Source organism: Camelus dromedarius, chromosome 3 (assembly GCF_036321535.1).
Source record: "Camelus dromedarius isolate mCamDro1 chromosome 3, mCamDro1.pat, whole genome shotgun sequence".
In the NCBI taxonomy this organism is placed as follows: domain Eukaryota; kingdom Metazoa; phylum Chordata; class Mammalia; order Artiodactyla; family Camelidae; genus Camelus; species Camelus dromedarius.
This window is the reverse complement of record NC_087438.1, coordinates 28,600,104-28,616,247: the sequence shown is the minus strand read 5'-3', so window position 1 is coordinate 28,616,247 and position 16,144 is coordinate 28,600,104. Positions and strand designations below refer to the sequence as shown.

The window sequence follows — 16,144 nt, the reverse complement described above, 5'->3', positions numbered from 1 at the left end:
CACCAAAAAAAAATGAATGGAGGTGGGCAAGAGATCTGTTAACATTCTCTTTAGAAAGGCATGGAATCTAAGACAAAGTGGTTAAATGCCCAGTGCTGGACGGCCACATCCAGACCATGACTCAGTCTTACGGCTGAGTCCAGGCTCTTCTCATTACCCACTGCCTCTCGATAAGACAAATAAGTTCCTATTGGTAAAGCAGTCATTGGGCATGAGAAGAACATAATCTATTGGGTACTCCGGGCTGTCAACCCCAGGGCTGTTGCTGCACAAAGTGAGGAAATGTGTAAGCAGGAGACATGCTTCTACCTCCTGTCAGCATCCTTCTCCAATCAACAGACACCTCTTCAAACCACCCTGGCCAACTTCCTCCTCAGGGCTGATTCATGATGAACACAGTTGTTTCTTTTAATATTTTACCCATCATATTCCTTGGAGGAGGCAAGAGAGAACTTGCAGCATATTCTAAGAGCTTTGCATTCCTAGTTAGAAACTGATCTCAGAAACCATTTCCCCAGAGCATTATTTCCTGATAATAGACGGCTGTGTTTACGGCTCCTTAGCTCTTTCTGCTGTGTGACCTACATCCCTCTTCCCCCCATTCCCTCCACGCCCATTCCTCAGTACCACACACAGCAAAATAAAAATAATGTGTGTAATGTTTTCCCATGATCTTCCTTAGCCTTTCTTCTGCAATTAGAAACTGAGTTAATAAAGTAGCCCCCTATGAATATTAATAGTACTTAATAACAGCGTTTGATGTATTATGAGTGCTACTCCATTCCTTACCAGCAGGGGGAGCTTCGCTTTTATCAAAGAGCTGTAAATCCAAACCACAAAGGAATTAAGCAGAGTGATGGCATTTCAATTTACCAGGACAGGCCACTTGGGGAGATATTTGGAGGCAGGGATGCCTTTCTGCTTGTCTATAGGCAACCATAGTTTAATCATGTACTTATCATTTATCAAACATTTATTGACTTCTATGAATCAAGCCCTATGCAAGGCTCTGGAAATAAAGGAATCAGTCTTGACCTTAATAAATGAGCTTTCTAGAGGAGAGAGACGTATAAATAAATATAAAAATAAATATACACAAATCATCCCCTACTTTGCCTACTCATAAAGTCAACTTCACATGATAAGTACTTAAAGCACCAAGTGCACTGTTTGAGCACACAGCCGTCGTTCAACAAATACTTGTGAATGGTTGGTTGATGGGACATAATACAAAATAGAAATAGAGGTGCTTCCAAGAGCTTGCCACCAGAAAGCTTAGTGACTGCTAACACAAGCTCCGTAAACCTAAGTTATGACAAAACCTTAAAAAGATGACTAGGGAAGGATGGAGTTCCTTTAGGCATAAATCGATTCTAAGGGAGAGTGAAGAGTAGAAGGCATGGTGGGTCTGTTAGTTCAGATGGGAAAATGGACAGCAAATCACCCTGACCCCAGTAGCTATGATCCAGAGGTGGTGTAGGGAAGGCGATACTAAATTCAAAGCCTGATGAGATTCCACCTCTTCATACACAAAGAAGCACAATCTCAGGTGCCCTTTTCAATGTGTCCAGCATAACCAGAGGAAATGCAGTACACTGACCTGCGTGATTCCCTACGAGGGCTCCGCGCTCACACGCCACACCAAATGTGTATGGTTTGCAGTGGCACTGACACTGGGTCCCCTCCACAGTGGCTATGCCACCATTTTGACAAGGCCGGCAATGGCAGGGGTCAAATTCATCCAGATACTCCTCCATGGCCCGTTTCAGGTATAGCCTTTTCACAGAGGCACAGGGTACTTCCTTTACCAGCTCGTATAAAGGTGTCAGCTACACAGATAAAGACATCACGGTCAGTAATCAGGGTTTTAGGCGAGAATACGTTCAGCATTTTGACTCAATCCTCATTTAAAGAAAGCCACTCTTACATTAATTTCAATTATTTCTTGTTCAAATAAAAAAGAGAAAGCAATTCACTTTCTTTACTAGATAAATCTAGGGTAAATTAAGACCACACAGGGAAGGCTTTTTTTTTTTTTTTTTTTGGTATCTTGTGTGGATCATTAAAATTTTAAAAAACCAACAGGACATTCATTTTCATTATTGAAAGATTATTTGCAGAAGAATACATTTCCACCCCTGCAGAGGACAAAAGAAAACGAAATGCACTTAAATTACAGTGAAGAAGCAAGAGCAATTGAACTTAAGATTAAATATCTTGACTCTGAGATACTTAACATGTCTCTCCAGTGGACACTACGACTCTTTCTCCCTGAAGAAACTGAAAACAGGTAGGCGTTATTGCTCCGTGTTGGACAGGTCTGATGAAGATTAACTTCAAGCCCAGAGATGTGCTGGCTAAGCTCTAACAATTTGCTTTCCCAGGAACCAAAAGGCTCTGATTTGTAGCCTTTTCCAATTCCTGGGTGTAACTACTCTCACCCTAGCCAGTTTCGGACTCAGTTTCAGGCTAGCACCATGCTAACACCGAGCATGGAGTTGGGAAGAGATGTGCACCATTGGCTGGAGAGACAGTCCGTAGGAGCTGGCTGGAGCACACCATTGCCCTCTGTCTCTGCCCAAGCTCTTCTGAACTGAAGGGCCTTGTGAGGTCATCCACCTGCAAAATGTCTCTTCTTTCTCCGTCCCTTTCTTGTCCAGCTAGTAAGCCAGCACTGCTATGATAGTTACAGTCCTCTGCTGGAAAGTGCATAGTTGAGAATGGAAAAGAACACGTTTCTCAACAGTTTAGGATTTTTAAAGATTTGTATGAGATACAATGAAAAATAGGTCACTTTGAATATTAATGGATGACACGCTAAGATAAGACTTCCCAGGAAAAACCCCCTCCCACGTTCACCCTTACTGGGAGGCAAATGCGTTTAGTATATTGTTAGGACGGTCCTTGAGGAGCTATCGTGATTTTTGTATTTATAAGTGTGTCCAAGTTTCTTAATCTCAAAAAGCAAGCGTCATCTGGGACATTGCCTGACTTCTGTCGACTGAAATAAATGCACAGCCTAAAAGTTGAGAATTATGTTTTATTTGGCAAACATTTCTGAGGACTCGAACCCCTTCGAGCCTGAGATGACAGCCTCTCAGATCGCTCTGAGGGACTGCTCCAAAGAGATAGGGGAGGAGCCAGGATACATAGGAGCTTTACAACAAAGACCAGGTAGTTGGAACATTAAAAGATTACTTGTTAACTGAAGAAAACAAGGCATCTCAAGTTAAAGAATTTAGTGCTTTTCTTTGTATAGGAGGAAGCAAACATTTGGGCTCATTGAATTCATTCCTTTGACAAGCACTTAGCTATCTAGGGCCAGTATCCTGCCCTTTCTTATTCTAAGTCCCCTCAGGGTGCACCGTTGTGAGTGGCTGCAGAGGCCTGGCTGCAGGCTTGTCTTCCCTGGGGGGTGGCAGTAGCCGCTGATGACTTGATGGATTCAGTGTTCTTTGTTTACAGATATGGTTTGCAGTATTTTTCATTCACAATTCCATGGCAGACAATAAGTCAAAGAATCACTTCTGCTCTATCATTTGTTTTGAAACTGTGAATTTGTTCCATTTACATACAACTGAACCAAGCTGCAGAGGGATACACAAAACGCACGCACATACGCACACACCTCAAAAATCCACCTAGCTCGCTGCCTGTATTGTAAATTACACCCATGTACGAATGGTTTTACAACCGCCTGTCATTTCTGATACCTCTCCTACTACTTTACAATAATTCACAAGCTTCAGTTCTTTTTCTAGGTAATGTGCCACATTTATTGTAGTATATGCATTTCTGAACAACTTAACATATATAAAACTGCTACTGTTTTTATTGGTGCCTTTTCTAACACCTTTATTGTGATACGATCCCCCCAATTCTTTTTTTTAATTGAAGTACAGTCAGGTGCCTCTTTTTTTTTTAATGAGTGTCACAGAACAAGTTTTTGACTGTTGTGTTCCTAACTGCATTTTTCCCATAAGCTCTGTGGTATTCATTGTGCAATTTTTCCTAGCTCTCTGGTTTTTAGGAACACATACGTTGTGCTATAAAAGAACTAATTGTACCAATAAAACATTCTAAAATTCTGCCAGCCAAATTGGTTCTCTTAATTTGCATGACTCCAGGAGCCTACCAGCTGTGGCCACAGGAAGAAAGGTGATCTGATAAATATAACACTGGGCAAACCTAAATACCTTCCTCTTGCAAGAATCTGTAACTCCTCTGAATCTGGGACCAAGGAACACATGATTAAATTTAAGTTAAAAGCTTGAAATGCAAATTTTATCTTCAATTTCTCTTGGGATTTGCAAGACATTTAACCTTTACAATGGAAATATGGACATACAAGATAACAAACCTTCTGTTTCCTATTACGTATGCATTCATTTTACTATACAAAACATAATTGGGATACAGAAAATGCTAATTACAGCCTTCTCTGTTTAACCACCTTGATTTAATCTTGTTTTCCCGGTGCAAATAAACATGATTGCTTTCTGGTGCTTTCAACAGAGCATCCATCACATACCTTTTGTTTTATGACTTGGGGAAGATCAGTCACTGAGCCTGCCCAGGAAGAATAGCGCTGTTTATTTCCAGCAGGATTGTCCAGCTCCAGGTAACTAAGGCCAGACACGAGGCCAGACCGTCCCCCAAGGACAAATGGATTCCCTCGCAACACATTGCCTTGGGTTTCTACTCGAGGAGAAATCAGACGAATTAAGTCAGGATGCACAAATGAAATGAAAATGAGAAAATGAAAGTGAGAGTCAGGCAAGTATTTCAACACAACCCATCAAACTGTACAACATCCTGGAAAAGGCGAAACTATGGAGACAGTAAAAATAACCTGTGGTTACCAGGAAGGAGGATGGGAGAAATTTGGGGGATTTTTTAGTGAATTTTTAGAGGATTTTTTTAGGGCAGTGAAATTGTTCCATATAATACTGTAATGGATCATGTCACTAAGCATTTGTCCAAACCCATAGAATGTACAACACCAAGAGTGAACCTTCATGTAAACTATGGACTTTGAGTGATTATTATGCGTCAACGTAAGTTCATCAGTTGTAGCAGATGGACCACTGTGGCACTGGAGGCTAATAGCAGAGGAGGCTGTATGCACAGGGATGGCAGGTATACAGGAACCCTCTGTACCTTTTGCTCAGTTATACTGTGAACCTAAAACTACTCTAAAAAAATTATCTATTAAAAGAGGAAAGAAAGACACAATAACTACCTGACAGTAAATAATTATTGAAAAATTATTATTCATATTCTTAATGTTCTTAACGTAATAAGATTATGTTATGTTATACTGTCTTGCTTCTTAGTAGATACATGCATTTATTTAGGGATGAAACATCATGATGCCTGAATTAATTTCCCAATGGTTCAGCAAATATTATAAATATTTTAAATATATTTTATATAAGGCTAAATAGTCAACATTATAAATATTACATGTAGATATATGCCAAAATGTCAAAATAATAATTGTTACATATAGGAGGTAGATATATGGGTGTTTATTCCTGTATTCTTTCAACTTTTCTGTATGTTTCAAATTTTTCACAAGAAAATGTTGGGGGTGGGAGAACTACCAAAAAATATTAAACAAACTGAAAAAAAAAAAGGGAATAGTCAGGGAGGGGGAGTTCACTGTACCTGGAATACTAACCTTAAGCAAAACATGATTAATTAATAGGCATACATTAACACATAAAAAGTGTTCTAAAAGCTCAAATACTAATCAAATCCTTTTTTACATTAATGTGCCTTATAATTTCAGAAATATTTCATCTCTGTTTGTAGTTGATTTTCATACTGGTCATGATTAGAAATTCCTAGCTTGCTGATCAGATTTGGGGTGATTTTCATTCCCTTTCTTTTAACCACATTTTGCAATTTCACAAAATTTTGCAAATTCAAATATTATGATTTTATCATCAGAAACTACTAAAGCCTCCTATTTTTAATAAATTGCCTGAGTGCTTCCTCATCTTCCTTGCTAGCTATGTTTTCAGTATGCAGACTGACACACTTTTAACTTAGTGAATATCCATGTTCAGCCCCTGAATGACAGGAATCAGAATTACCCAGAGAGACTGCAGATTCCCGAGCCCCAACCAAGACCTAGGAGGAAATAGCTGAGAGAGAAGCCTTGGAATCAGCATTTGAATGGCTGCCTCAGGTAGTCCTCATGCATCCCAAAGTCTGAGAATCACCACCTTAACTGACATACTTGTTCACAAACCACAGATATAAGTAATATATAAGAAATCAGTTTTTACATTTATTTTTAAGCCTGTAGCCTCTGTCTCTACACCTCGGTGAGCTCGCTGCTCCAGTGGGCCCCTTCTTCCCCTAGACAGTCTCCTGGGGCGACAGGGAAGGGCCTAGATTATGAAGCCAGACATTGGAATCTCATGCCTGGCGCTTACCAACTGCCGTCTTGGGCAATCTTTCTGTGCCTCAGTGTCCCTGTTGGTAAAATGAGAATATGAATAATAATACCCAACTCTTAGGTAGGAGGAGTACATTGGTTAATTTTGTAAATCGCTTTAAATTGCGCTGGGCACATAGAAAGCATTATCTGTTTGTTAAACACAAAATAAAACCAATGAGTGGCTTCCAATGGCCAACCCATCTAAAATTGATGTCAATATCTTCCCAAAGCACTCACTTTCATTTCTATTTCCAGGTCCTTCTATTTCCATCTTGTTCAAAAACTTGTCCACCCCCTTTGTCATGCCAGCTCCAAGAAGACAGGCACTTTCTCTGGCATAGTCACTGCTGTATCTCCAGTGCCTAGAACAATTTCTGGCACATACTATCAGCTCCATAGTTGATGAATAAAGTGAATGAATAAATAAACTGGGTTTTACTACCCTGTCTCTCTCTTCCTTGCAGTCAACTACTAATATGCCAAGAATCCCCATTTCTTTGATGAAAACTCTAACATCTGAGTCAGTCTTCACCTTCCCCGCAATTTCTCCCATCGCCCCAGGAGAATTTAAGCTCTAATACTGCTCCGTGGCCTCACACAATGCACCGCAGTCTCATTTCCACTGCTACCACACTAAGAATCTCTTCATATTAAAGCAAACTAAGTCTTAATCACCAAATCCAATGAAGAGTCTTCAGTTCTTCTCCTACTTAATCACTTCTCTCTAGCATTACCCTCTGTTGACTTCTCTTTCCCCTTCCATGTTACTGACTTTTTTCTGGTTCTTATCCTATCAGATTATTTCTTCTCAATCCCTCTTCTTTCACTACAACTTTATCTTTGTCACCTTTGATTTAACCACTCCCTGTACTAAATCCTTTCATGGCATCCCTTGCCATCAGGATGAAACTCAAACTCCTTGACAGTGTATCTAGAAACAATCTACATCTGTTTACCTTTCCAGTTCCTTCTTCGATCACTCAGACTAATACAGCATCTCCCCCACTCCACCACCATCACCACTACCACTGCCCTACACCAAGAACTTCAGCTGCACTGAGCATCCATGTCAGAGTGAAACTGAAGCTTCTCCTCTTGGTGTCATTCTTCTATGTTTGCCAACCATCCTCATGGGAGACAAGGGTGGTGTACACTGAGGACAGTATACGGGACATCCCCAGTGAACTTTCCACTCTGCATGATGTCTCACTGCCATGACATATGGGAGAGAGACCAGAGGTAAAAATAACCGAAAGTTTGAAAAACACAAAATAGAACACCTGCTAAAATTTCAAAGGCCCTTGGAGACCAGGAATTAACCACAGAAAGAGGGTTGGAGGTAAGCTTGTAATGCACATTGCCCTCTTCTCATTTACCTGAAGCCAGTTTTAAGGCCTCTTCCATCTCCTTGCATTTGTGCTTTGATAATTTAAACAAAAATTTGAAGTGTGAGGAAGCACATTTCTTCTTATCCTCTGAACTGAGACCTGGGGAGGAAAATGTTAAGGGTGCTTAATTTCTGCATTTGTTGACAATCTCCTCTGAGATGCTGGCCAGGTATGAGAGTGGGGTAAGAGGTTGTTTTCTACCACTGTGGCCATATAATCAAAAGTTACATGGTATGTACATTTTCAAGTGCTCTAGAAGGGTCAAGGGTCAGAAAAAGCCACATTTTACTTTTTATTAAGCAAAATAAAATCCAAGTATATACTTAAAGATAAAGCATCCTGTATCTGAAACTTACTTTCAAATGGTCCAGCCAATACTGGCTTTTATTAGCCAGAGGAGTTGGGGTACAGGGATGATTTATACATGAAAAGTGGAGGGAGCAGAAATTGAACACCTCAAAGAGTGTTGTCTTTAACCCAACCACAGACAGCTTCTCAGTCATAAAGCAAATAAATAAAAGTAGACATGCAATGACCTCCAGCCCACCTCCTGGAAACCCCAAAATCTGGGTTCTGACTCTCCAGTAATTAATTCCTAAAACCCTAGTTCTAGTGCCCCACTCTCTTCATCTGTAACATCTCTGGTTTCTACGTTTTCTTCCTATGACTCAAAATGACTGTGACTATGACTTAGACTGTTACAATTTCTACTCATTATCAAATGGATTTTTGCCACTACATTTTTTTAAAAGAGGTTAGAAAATAATAAGAGTAGAAATATATATTTTCTTGTATAATTTTACTGACAATATTGTAACAGTGTCAATATTTCATAAAGAACAACTGGGGACATATGTCCCAGGAGCTTTGATTAATTTTAATTAAAACTTTTAGGAAGAACAGAAACTGCTCAAGAGTAAAATTTGTACTCAAAATTTTTTTTACCAAATTTTACTGACTCAGAAAGCTTTAAAAAAAAAATCCTCTCCATTTCTTTTAAGTGTTAAGGGGGAATAAATGGTTGTGAAACTGAGTTTAGATAAAGCCACTTCCTGGATTAATTTCTAAAGAAATATTGCCTCTGTCATCACTACAAAAACTTGTGCTTCTGCATTCATTTCCAACATGTGAGATTAGAAAAGTTCACATTCTAATTAAATCTTAATTAGTAAAAACTAAGCCCAATGGGGAAAAGGTAGCTAATGGAAACACAAAAAAATATTGTAGTTCACCCACAATGGAAGGGAAGGCTACAGGACCTCCTCTGAATCTCCTAAGAAGTCTTACTCTCCTCCAAGGTGGAAGAAGACTTGACTGAAGAGTAAGACCCCAAATGCAGAAATAAGTGTGGACATCCACTTCAGGACAAAGCCAGGAAGGAGCAGGTGTGACTTGGAATATTAATAAGTCAAAGCCAAAAGGCCTCTGGAGAGGAGGAATGGATACTAAGAGATCTCTCCCCTCCATCTAGGGGCAGGTGGTGAGGAACACCCTCTCACTGTGAAGTCAGCAAAGCATGAACTCAGTAGTGTGCCCTGATTCTAACAAAAATCAGGCAATTCCGGCAGCAGCACAGCATAAGGAGAAAGGTAAGCTGACATTGAGCCAGTGAGACTTCCTTACAATCTGTGTGCCCTTGGGTGAGTCTTATCATAGCCCTGAGTCTCCCTTTCTCAGCCTGTGGAACAGGAGTCCTAGTGGCCATCTCCCCGGGTGGTAGGGAGGATCACTGCTAACAGAGGTTACTTCCCTGTCAAGAGAAAGGCCTCCAATACATGTAAGCTATTGTCACAAGTCTTAGGCAGTAAGCAAACTTGTAATAACCAGAGCAGATTTTTTTTTAAAGAATGTGAGTGGTAAAGAACAGGAGTAAATTTAAAAAATACTTTGTTAAAACGTTCTGATTTCTGCAATATCAGTAAACTCCTCGTTAGTTTTCCTCAAGGAATATTACTTAATCTGAGAAACGGGGAAGATTAAAAAATATTCTAAAAATTTAATCAACACTCTCTGGAGAAAGCAATGATAATGGCTTAATTCTCATTTCAGGGTACTATCCAAAAAATAGGCACACTTTTTCTTGAAGCCTGGAAGATTTGGAGTAGAGTATAATGGATTCTTGCAATTTTGGATTCCTTTGCAATTTAATCTCTATTTTTCATATTTTAAAGCTCTAAAGTTTAAGTTAACTACATATTATTTCCCCCATTAAAACCCCTGCAACACTTGTATATAACATTTTTTTAATACTCTACCTAGTTCTTTGGATTTTTCTGAGTCCACATGAAATATAATTTTGTATTCTCCTCCTAAGGACCCAGACTGCAGATAATGTGTCCCATACTTGTCGATTAATCTTCGGTAGGCACTGTAGTCATACAGAGAGGGAAGGTAGGAGAGTTCCTTCCAGAATGGCTCAGCAAGTTGTAAAAATTCCGGATTGCTATTGATAAACTGAGCCACTTCAACCGTGTTCTGAACAACCAACAACTGATAACTCTACAGGAAAGAAGAAAGAGTAAAAGGAGTTTTAGGTTGAAGATGAAAAAGCAATGGAAATAGTTCCCTCTCCAATGTCTCCATCAACAGACACCTCTATCAACACAGACTACATGAATTTTTATTTTTTAATGCATGATAAGGTCTCTCCTGTGTCCATCTACTTGCAGCAATCTAAGGAATTTTTGGAATCCCAGACAGGAATAACATCTGAGTGATGACATGGTAACTTCTTTAAATATGACCTTTAAAATCCCAAGACCCAGTTGTTATGCCCTCCTCAACTAAAAAGAGAATCAACTTCATTAACTGCTAAATAATCTCACAAATAAGGATATAATGTCCCTAGAGTGTACATCTTGACAATGACTTATAGGTAGAGTGATCATATAATTTATCTCCCATACTGGGGTATTTACAGGGTAAGCCACTTTATAATGGGGTCTTTTAAGCCCTTCCTAAGTGTCTTTGCATGATGTCCAAGACAGAGCTGCCTTATACCAAATCCTCACTTATGTGAACAATACAATATGGGTAAGACAAATGTTTTTACAGTTCATATTTCCATAGTAGCCTTCTTAGTTAAGAAACAAACAAAATCTATATTCCTAGTATGATTTATTAATCAAGTTACCCATTTTAAGAATGAGATGAAATATTCATATTGTGAATGATGATTAAGCTGAAAAGTTCTTCAGTGGTAAGTGTGCATCAATTAGTACAATCCACCTCAACCATTCAGGTTGCCCATGATGAAAGCTGTAGTCTCTCAAAACAACAGAGTATCTAAAATTAAGCCCTTTAACCCGCTCATATGAAAATCTTGATATCTCCAAAGTAATAAAGTGTTTTAACATCTTTCAGTTTCATGAACCTTCTAAAAAAAGACTCTTGCATTAATGTTTCAGAAGCAGATCTTAATTGGATTTTTTAAATTGTATATGACACTTAAATCAGTCAAATCAGTAATCATGAATTAGGAATTTAGGCTACTTTTAACAAGATTTGAAAATAATAAGCTTTTTTTAAGATTTTAAAAATAAGACCAAATACTTTAATAAGAAAAATATAATTGTAAACAGATATATTATCAAAGCAAATTCACAAGACAAAACCATACCTTTTAAAGAAATGTATTAGATTGTTTCTTTGAAGAAGATATTGTGATCTAATTAAAAAATGAAAGCTCACTCTTTTGTTAAAAAATACGTAAACCAGTAAAATATGGAAAAGCCAACTAATATTTCATACTAACCTTTGTCTTATGGATTTCATTGGTATCTGAATTGTGACTGGAAGAAAAAGATGATGAAGAAGTAAAAAGAAAACGTCCTTTACTAGACGATGTATGTTCTATCGATGTATGTTTTACGTAAGACCAAGTACTGTTGTAAAATTCATAATTAAAATCATTATTTATTTTCACCTAAAAAGAAAATGAAAAATTTTGCTATGAGCTAATTAAGGCCTTAGATATAACCAAGGATCTCTTGTCATGGCTCCTTAAACGTGAATACATTCTTCATACAAGCTTCTCCAAAAGACAAAGCTCTTCATTGACATAAAACAACTGTGACTCTCCTTAAGACTAGGCCTGGATAAGCATAAGGAATAGAGCTCATTATAATAACTACTTAATTCACTATTATAATAACTAGTTCATTATTAAAATTACTCTTCCTTAAGCAGGAGACACGGTATTAATAACAGCAATCCCATGTGATTCACAAAACATGTTCACATACAAACATCTTCCACTTCCCTTTAATGTCAACATTTAGCCAGAGGTGAGCAAATTAACAAAGCTAGACTAACAGAGACCTGCAAAGCAGTAAGTTCTTGATTTTTCATCTAACAGAGGGGAAGAGAGATGCAAATTGGGGATATGAAGCAGTTAGATCTATGGGGCTTTGTTTTGAAATGCTCTATGTGATACAGTAGTAGATTTAAATTTCTAATCCTGTTTGGCTTGAACAAATGCTAAGATTGGAATAGTTTTTTCCTGTGCTAGATGGTAGAAGAAAAAGCCATCCCAAAGAATTTTTAAAAACACAACAGGATGGTCATATGTGGCTGAGAAGTGACAGCTCCAGCATCCATGAAGAAGACTACCATTTCTTTATCCCTTATTTTGTCCTAGATCAAGTGTTCAGATGAAATGCCCACAGAGGGCTGGCAAGTAGTATAAATGTTGGAAGCCTCCAGTGGAAGGTGGGGTAATAAGGAAGTGAGTGCACACCCTGTCTAAAATCCATCAGACAGTTGCTATACCTAACTGTAGACTTTGGCATTAACAGGTTATCTGATTTTTCAAGACAAGAGATAAATCTGAATCTTTACATAAAAATCTCTATTTTTTTTGAATGATAGGCAACTAATTTGCTAAAATGTCAATCACCATGAGAATAAAATAAAACATGCAATTTGACACTCTTTGTTCAATGTAAATTCAAACCAGTAATTCTCATACGTATTTGTGTTTTTATTAAATAGCCATATGCATCTGTTTGAGTTCAAAAAGCCTAAATAAACATGGGGAAAATTTAAATGATGAATATGATCATTTTAAAAACAAAGCTAAAAAGAAAATGACAGAATATTACGCAGCCATCACAAATGATGCCTATGAGGACAAACTATTCATGTTAAAGCAGAAATGTGGTGTCTATAAATCCTGTTAACTACAAATATGCAAGTATGTGTCCAGTCAAAAAAAAGACTAGAAAGAAATTCAACAAAATGCCAGAAAATATTACATCACTTTAATCACTACCATGTTAAAAAATTAGGCATGCATGATGAAAAAAGCAACAGAAGATAAGAAAAATGGGTTTGGTCATACCTCTTATTCAAACATTATTTTCATTATATTATTAAATCAGTTTATTTCAAAATCAAATGCAAAAGTTCAACATTATTGACTGCAAAGAAGACATTATTAAAAATCTGTTAGAGATTTCTAGAATCACTAGATAGTGTCTCAGTCTTAATTTGGTTTTGGAGAAACACAGAATTTAGTTTTTTCTCTCTCCTGAGAAAAGGAAGTTACCTATCTTCTTTTCAATGCAAAAAAAAAAAAAAATTAGCCTATTTTACCTCATCTTCAGATGCACATTTCAAATACTTGATTCATGATTTCTGCAAATAAGCCTCTTAGGAGCTCCTCACTCCCATGTACTCTACACATGGCCACAGGAATCATTGCTCAAGGTGGTGTGATCTCAAATTTTCCTTAATACCCTCTTTCTTTCAGCTGAGATATTGAATTGCTCCAGACTGAATCTACCTCTGAAATCACAAAAATTCATTCATCTTACACTCTGATATCTCTTATTCTTTTGACTCTTATTCTGTTACTGCCATATCTATTTTTCAACTTCATACAGAGAAGCTCTTCAATTTATTTTCTCTTCTCTTTCCTTATCAGCATCTTCATTATTTTACTTCCTTCCTGTTGCAGTTGGGCTTCATGGTTCATGACTTCAACCATTCTCTTGCCAACAAACCTAACTTCCTTGCTGAGGTATGGTCTGCCACCATGTCTGCCAGGCAAAAACCCAACCCTTGTTCAATGCTTGCAGCCAAGCAGCTTAGCGTTCTTACAGAAAAATCACACAACTGTAGACTGATGTTACTGTAATTCCATTCATAATTTCTAGCCTCAGTGGAACCCTCAGTACTTTCCAGCAGTCCTCTCTCTAGCCAGTTCTCTCTGTCTCCCATTCCCTACAGTATCCATTTCAAAAGTTCTGTGCCCACCTCCATCCCCCAATCTTACAACACTTCCTTCACTTTTAGAAGATAATCTTAACCTCTTTCCTTACAAACACTCCCACTATTAGACAGCGACTTCTTACACTTCCAGCTAACAAATCTACAAACTTATGAAGATTTCTTCTCTTCCTTTCCTCCGCAGGTGTTCCTCCGCCTGTCTAAGGCTACTTTCTCTGTCTCTTCTCTGGATTGTATTCCCTCTCACTTCTTCAAAGGACTTATCCAATTGATTAATTGCTCCCTCTCTTTCAGCTTCAATTTTTCTTTCTCTGTTGGCTTATTCCCGTCAACACTCTAACCCCTCCAAAGAAAACTGTACTACACTTGTAGGGTTCAGCTCACACGGTTGTCGTCTGCTACCTCTAGGATTGTAAATTATGATGGTAAATTATTCAGCATTCTTTGTCTCATTTTCCTCATCTGTAAAACAGAAGATGATGCCACCTACCTATCTACTTAGGTTATTATAAAGAAAAAAAGAAGATCCATTTAAAGCACTTGAAATAGTGCTTAGTATATAAAGGGCTCTTAATATATGTGAGCTATTTTCATCATCATTCAAAATTTGTTTGGTTAACAAAGTAGATTCAGAAACCTCAGATATCTAGATTCACACCATCAGAGAAAGCACAGGATCAGGTAACTAAGCATTAGTTAATACTGCCTTGGGAATACATTTTTGTTTTTCATTGGATATGCATAGAGGCTCTCTCTTCAAAAAATACAATGAAGTACATTCAGGACCAAATACAAGAGGATCCAGGAAGTTCTTTTCTCCACCCTAATCTTTGCTCACTCCCATCTGTAATTCATTACATGCTGAGAATAAACACGTTAGTCTTTCAGCAGTCTCCCAGGCTGAACTAAGTGGAGTGGCACCTTCCCAAAGCGACCCTGGAGCGTGAATGTGCTTATGTTTCAAAGGCTTCCTTGTGGTATGAAAAATATGAGAAAACAGAATGTGCATGGCATCAAAGTCAGTGTCTTATTCAATAAGAAACCGGGTTTGTCCTGGATAAACTACCCTGCTGATAACCAAAACAGAAATTATAAGACAGGCTGACTGAGTCTTCTTTATGTTTATTTACTAATAGTTATGTTCCAACAAGCCATAAGTCACATACCACCTGTAGATAGCTGAATGCCTAGTGGCCGTCAGTCTACCTGAACTGAGGAGGACATTTAACGCCTCCATACTGGCATGTGGGTTCAGCACTTCAGTGATTGACGCTGCCTCTTGCTTCCACCTCACTTCCCTCCGGCTGGATCCTCAAAACAGCTCTATTCTTCACTAAATAACAGCCTATAATTTCCCTCTACCTCTGACAAACACCTTCAAATTCAGTGACAGTAAAGGCATTTCAGATGTCAATCCAAAAACCAAGCCATGCTGAGGAAAACGAATGTCAGGATTACGCTGTTACTAAATTATTTCTCTTCTTCAAAAGCTGCAGACTTGCAGCATGTTTACCTTCCAACTATGTCAAAAATCCTCTCCCTTATTATTCCTTCTGCTCTGGAACTTTCTAAATTTGACCCTTGAAAATATATATATATATATATACATGCAAATCTCCTCCTTATAACTAGCAACACACCCTCCTAGGAATAAAAGGAGAAAAAATTCTCAACATACGCCTATTTCACATTCTCCTTTCTGGCCAAAGGTTAAATTATAAAACATATTTTCACAATGTAGAATTTAGAATTGAAAAAAAATTTAGTACAATACATTGGCAGAGTAAAATATGGTAGGAAAGTGAAGGGCTATGAAGTCTGACAGACTGAACCCAAGCTCTCCTGCTTATTATTTCTGATGACTTGGAGCAAGTCAGCTGAAGTCCTCTGAGCCTTGATTTCTATGTATATAAAATAGTAAAGTATTAAATATTTTAATAATTAAACATTTAATAATTAAAATATTACCTTCTACAGATGTCATGAGATTAAAACTAAATAAATTGCCTAAAATAGTACAGGAGGGGAGGATATAGCTCAGTGATAGAGTGACTAGCATGCACAAGGTCTTGGG

General features: G+C 38.0%; 1 protein-coding gene across 1 annotated transcript in view; it reads right to left on the bottom strand.

Moving 5' to 3' along the window:
• Positions 1–16,144, bottom strand: part of C7 (complement C7) — a 47,620-nt gene that overhangs the window by 18,906 nt on the left and 12,570 nt on the right. The window contains exons 7-11 of the mRNA XM_011000751.3: positions 11,594–11,764; positions 10,095–10,338; positions 7,828–7,938; positions 4,532–4,698; positions 1,601–1,829 (exon numbers count right to left, since the gene is read on the bottom strand). Coding sequence (XP_010999053.3) covers positions 1,601–1,829; positions 4,532–4,698; positions 7,828–7,938; positions 10,095–10,338; positions 11,594–11,764 — 922 coding nt within the window. The remainder of the gene's footprint in view (positions 1–1,600; positions 1,830–4,531; positions 4,699–7,827; positions 7,939–10,094; positions 10,339–11,593; positions 11,765–16,144) is intronic.